A 5024-nucleotide genomic window follows, 5' to 3' on the forward strand; every position below is an offset into this window, starting at 1 on the left:
GAGGGGGGCACAAAGGAAACGTCGTCAGCCACATTCACAGCATAGCACAAACCCCTCTTCTCCCCCTCCTCAAAGGCAACCCAAATGGTAATTCAGAAGATAATTCAAACATCAGAGGTCAGGAGGTCCCAGCCGAGGGTTCTGCTCAGACTCTGTGCTCTGCATGGTGGCTACACCAGCACTGTCCTCTCAACAGCAGGCAGGAGCCACAGCACACGCAGTCACCTTATGTTCCACATCACAACAGGTTCAACAACCACCACGCCTGCAGAAGTGACCTCCATGTGTACCACAGGAGGTGCTTCCCAGCTCCAGATACGAGCTGCTGCCTTTTACCAACGTAAGATTAAGGCTGAGCCTATTACAATGGGATTAGTTTTATTCTGGGGAAGGTTTCTCTCTCACCAGCAGTAACCCCAACAGTAGGGTGTGCTTCTTCCAGTGGAAAAGCTAAAGGAGGAGTCATCAGTCAGCCTGGAAGATCCATAATTCAGGATTCATCCACGTACTGAATGCAGGTGTTTAAAATTAACCTTCATACTCTTCCCACATCAGTCCAGATGATGGGGCTCAGTCCCAGGGTGGAATTACTTGAATTCCAGAAACTAAGGACCCAGAAAAGTCTTTATTAGGAATGTTTAAGGTACAGTGTTGCACAGTCTTGATTCGCACTGTAGTTTAAACAGAGTTCAGGACCCAGGTAAGGCAGAGCACAGGCTTTGCAGCTACCAAATCCAAGTAGCTGCGTGTTATAGACAGGTTTAACGCCATCTCACTGGACTGCGAGACCCTCCCCACGGTCACAGAAGCCAGAGAACTTGCAGAGGGCATTTTTCTGTGTTACCAGGGAGTTTTCTGCACATCAGCCCCAGTTCCCAAGGTACCAGAGAGCAGGTCTGCAGCCTCCTTCCCCTCTCCTCAGGCGCTGGGGGCATACTGCACAGCCAGGCGGTCAAAGTCATTCTCCTTCAAACCAGAAACAGAAACAGAATGAACAAACCTTGAACTTTACTGGAGGAGCTGAAGAGAACACCACTAGCCCAGCTCACAGGCAACAGGAATTCCAAGCAGCAAGATCACCTGTCTCAGTTCTCAATTTCTTTTTCAATTTGTTCCATTTTCCCTTTGTCATCACCTTAATCCCTCCTTCTCCCTCCCCGATTCCCTCTCCAGAAGGATGTTTCCTCTATTTAAGCACAAAATCTCCTGGTAACAAGATTAAGAACCCATATGTCAGAGAGATTCTTTCAAGATGTGGCCAGGTTTGGGTACATTGTTTAACACCTGGCTTGTGGCTCCCAACATCTCCCACAAGGGCTAGAAGATTTGCTGTGACAAGTGATGCGCCACAGAAGAGCAGTGACCTGCCCCCTGCAGTCAGTTTGCTGGTAAAGAATCCACTCGCCCCATCAGAGACTGGTATGAGGCATGCTAAATTCAGTTGTGTGTTAGAGAGGAACTTGTACCTTTGCCTGATACTCCTTTATGAATGGATGATTCTTATGTGCATCTTTCAGCTGTGAAAGGTAACGATTCGTAACCTGAAGGGATGAGAGAGTTCCAATATTACAATGAGGAGAAGCCAATCACACTTCAACGTGATTATTTACAGTGAGCCCAGACCCGATTTTCTCAGTGTCCCAAACATCAGTAGCCCCAGTTAAAACCCGTAAGAACTGGGCACACCCTGTGCTTATAAAAATTAGACCTTAAATAGTGGGTTCAAGAATAGTCAGCGAGGACTGAACTCAGAATTCAAGCCATTTCTTTTCCACCCAGGCCTTCCTCTCAAGTCCATCCCTCTGCCTGCAGCATCTGTATTTCCACAAACACTTCATGGAAGATGGGAGCTCCCCACACCCCAGAACTGTTCCGCTTTGTTAATGCTGATCCACTCGCCCCATCAGAGACTGGCATGAGGCATGCTAAATTCAGTTGTGTGTTAGAGAGGAACTTGTACCTTTGCCTGATACTCCTTTATGAATGGATGATTTTTATGTGCATCTTTCAGCTGTGACAAATAACGATTCGTAACCTGATGGGATGAGAGAGTTTCAATATTACAGTGAGGAGAAGCCAATCACACTTCAACGTGATTATTTACAGTGAGCCCAGACCCGATTTTCTCAGTGTCCCAAACATCAGTAGCCCCAGTTAAAACCAGTAAGAACTGGGCACACCCTGTGCTTATAAAAATTAGACCTTAAATAGTGGGTTCAAGAATAGTCAGCGAGGACTGAACTCAGAATTCAAGCCATTTCTTTTCCACCCAGGCCTTCCTCTCAAGTCCATCCCTCTGCCTGCAGCATCTGTATTTCCACAAACACTTCATGGAAGATGGGAGCTCCCCACACCCCAGAACTGTTCCGCTTTGTTAATGCTGATCCTGATGAGAACATAGACAATTGCAAAGCCCCAGCAAAGTTACCACAAGCCCCCAGAGCACAGGCCCTGCCCACAGCAGCAGGTGGAGTGTGTCTGCTTGGTGAGTAGAGTAAACCAGGCCTCACCTCCGGGGCTTTGCCCAAGTGCTGCGACAGGACCACGAAGTTGATCAGGGTCTCAGGATGGCCACTGTCCTGCAAACAAGAGCAACCATCTGACCTGATTTACCTCCACAGCAACAAATGGTAACAACCAGCAGAATTCTGCAAGAACCAGCTGTGCCCAACCCACAGCTCACTTCACTGGCAAAGGCAGAGTAGGAGCACAAGTTGGTATCAAGAGCAACCACCGCAGCCATATGCACCAACGTGTTGCTACGTTCATGAAGTTTAACAGTGAAGGTCCTGCTGCTTTACTCTGGGTCTCCCAGAGAGCAAATCTGCCTGGCAAAACCAGAAGTACCTTGTCCAGTGCCTCCTGAAGCACTCCCTCTGCATCATCCCACTTGCCCTGGGCCATGTAGCAGGCTGCTTGCCCGTTAAGCAGCAGGAGGGTGGAGGAGCATTTGTCTGCCATCTCTTGGAAGATGTAATAAGCATCTTGTAACTTCTCACCACCCTGTAAAGGCAGGAGACAAACACCTCATTCCATGTTGCTAAGAAGCCTGTATGTTCTCGCCATGGTTGAAGTACCAGGCACAAAGGTCACTCCTAGGGTTAAAAAGCCCAGGCGTGGAGCGTGTCAGAACCAATGCTGGCAGCAGCTGGCACTCAGGTCTCCTCTACCCCAGCACATCACTGCAGACCACAGATGAAAGAAATGCAAAAATATCTGATACTAAGAGCTATTTAAAGGATCAAAAGATCCAGGCTTCCAGTCAAAAAGTAAAAACCAGCCACTTCAGAGGAACCACTTCAGATGTTGGATGTATTCATGGGACTAGATTATGAAAGGAGATTTTAGTAATTAAATGCAGGCGTGGATACCTGGCTTTCCAAAAATTTCCAGCTTCAGACAGGTCCTCCAGGCAGAGGTGTCCACCAGTTAGAGGTGGGATCGCTTGAGGAAACTAAGACCTTAAGGAAAATCCAGCTGTGCACTATGGCAAGGCAGAAGTTCTGCATGAGAGATTTCCTAACAAACCCGAGTGAACACTAGAAAGAAATCTTAATGGTACAACAGGTTGTGTCCTGCTTGACCTTGGACTCCACTGAACTTGAGGAGACTGATTTTCAGTCACCTGATTATCTGGCCTGTGTTTGGCTTTGTCTGATTCACAATCATCCTTAAAGACAGTCTGCTCTAAGTGAAGAATTGCATTTCTTTCTTGGAGTTTAATTGCAAGGTCTGGATGCTGTGACTGCTGCACTTGCCATTTTACCTTATAATGCTTTGTGAATTATTTAAGTGTGGTTTAGCCCTTCCCTGCACGAGCTGAAGGCCAAGGAGCACAGCTGGAAGACTAGCAATCAACCCAGGCACTTTGTGCAGCCAGCTGCCAATGCCTTCTGTGTCATGAAGGAAGGGGAAAAAACAACAAACCAACCCAGCAAACCCCCTGCATGCTCTTCTGAAAGTATGGCGTGAAAAGAGCAAGCAGGAACAGGCTGTGGAGTGGTGGTTCTCCACGTGGTAGGCAAAGGATCCCCATTTCAGACACTCACGATGGCCAGGTTCACCCAGGCAGTTGCCAGCTGAGTCAGAGTTGCATCCTCATCTTGCTCCTGCATCTTTTTAAGTTCCTTGCTGCAGAAGGAAAAGTGGGAGTCACACAAGGCAAAAAGGTTCTGCTTTCTTCTCTCAGTTCTTCCATATAATGCCACAAACACCTCTTAATATTTCACTGAAGCTATCCATGAAAGACCCCCATTTTACTTCCTTATGGGAAGCCAGAAACCCAGAACTTGAGATTCAAACCACATTCTGCTGAAGGGAGGGTTAAACCTGGGGGTCCATCTCTTCCTTCAGCTGTACCCAGCTCTATTACCTCTTTTGCAGCACACCCACACAAGTTGTTTTCTCCATGGCAGGTGTTAAAATGCTGCACCCTGAGGGAGGCTGGGTGTTGAAAATTCTCTTATCACAGCCCACCCCAGCACCCTGAAGAAGCAAACGGACACAAACTTACCGAGCCAGATCGAGCCTGTCAAGCTTCAGAAGAATCTGTATCATCATGGCCATGCTACAAGGAATAAGAGCAAAGTGGTTTCCAGAGCTGCAGGCTTTACCTCTCCCAGCGGCCCGGGACAAGCCTCCCTGCTGTGGGAGCAGGGCCTGGAGCAGGGCCGCTGGCTCCATGCTCCCTCGCTGCACTGACACAACGCTCAGCTCAGCACTTCTGAACACGCCTGAATCAATACAGCAGGTTCTTAAGTTTCACACGGGAGCAATAGAGTTGACATGGGAGGACAAACACCAAATCACTTCCGACTCCAAAAGACAAACCTCAAAGGAGCTTCTCGATGGTTTCAAGGCTTTTTAGAGAGAAGCCAGACCTCAGCCATTCACGGGGCACCTCTCCCAAGCCACGAGAGAGGCTCCGTGATGCCGGCCGAGTTCCACCTACCACTCCAGGCTCTCCCCCTGGTGCAGAGTGCGCAGAGCAGCATCCGGGTTTTTGTCATGGAAATAGATGGAAG

The 5024-nt window shown here is 48.4% G+C and overlaps 1 protein-coding gene across 1 annotated transcript in view; it reads right to left on the reverse strand.

Annotated features, from left to right (window-relative positions):
• Positions 1-612: 612 nt before the first annotated feature.
• Positions 613-5024, reverse strand: part of COPE (coatomer protein complex, subunit epsilon) — a gene marked incomplete at its 5' end in the record, with an annotated part of 5137 nt that continues 725 nt past the window's right edge. Inside the window, 7 exon segments of the mRNA XM_010013875.1 lie at positions 613-966; positions 1961-2035; positions 2511-2579; positions 2848-3003; positions 4050-4131; positions 4514-4567; positions 4952-5024. The exon segment at positions 4952-5024 is cut by the window's right edge and continues 13 nt beyond it. Of these exon segments, the coding sequence (XP_010012177.1) occupies positions 919-966; positions 1961-2035; positions 2511-2579; positions 2848-3003; positions 4050-4131; positions 4514-4567; positions 4952-5024 (557 nt within the window).

The sequence above is a fragment of the Nestor notabilis genome, unplaced genomic scaffold (assembly GCF_000696875.1).
Source record: "Nestor notabilis isolate BGI_N333 unplaced genomic scaffold, ASM69687v1 scaffold17094, whole genome shotgun sequence".
NCBI lineage: Eukaryota > Metazoa > Chordata > Aves > Psittaciformes > Psittacidae > Nestor > Nestor notabilis.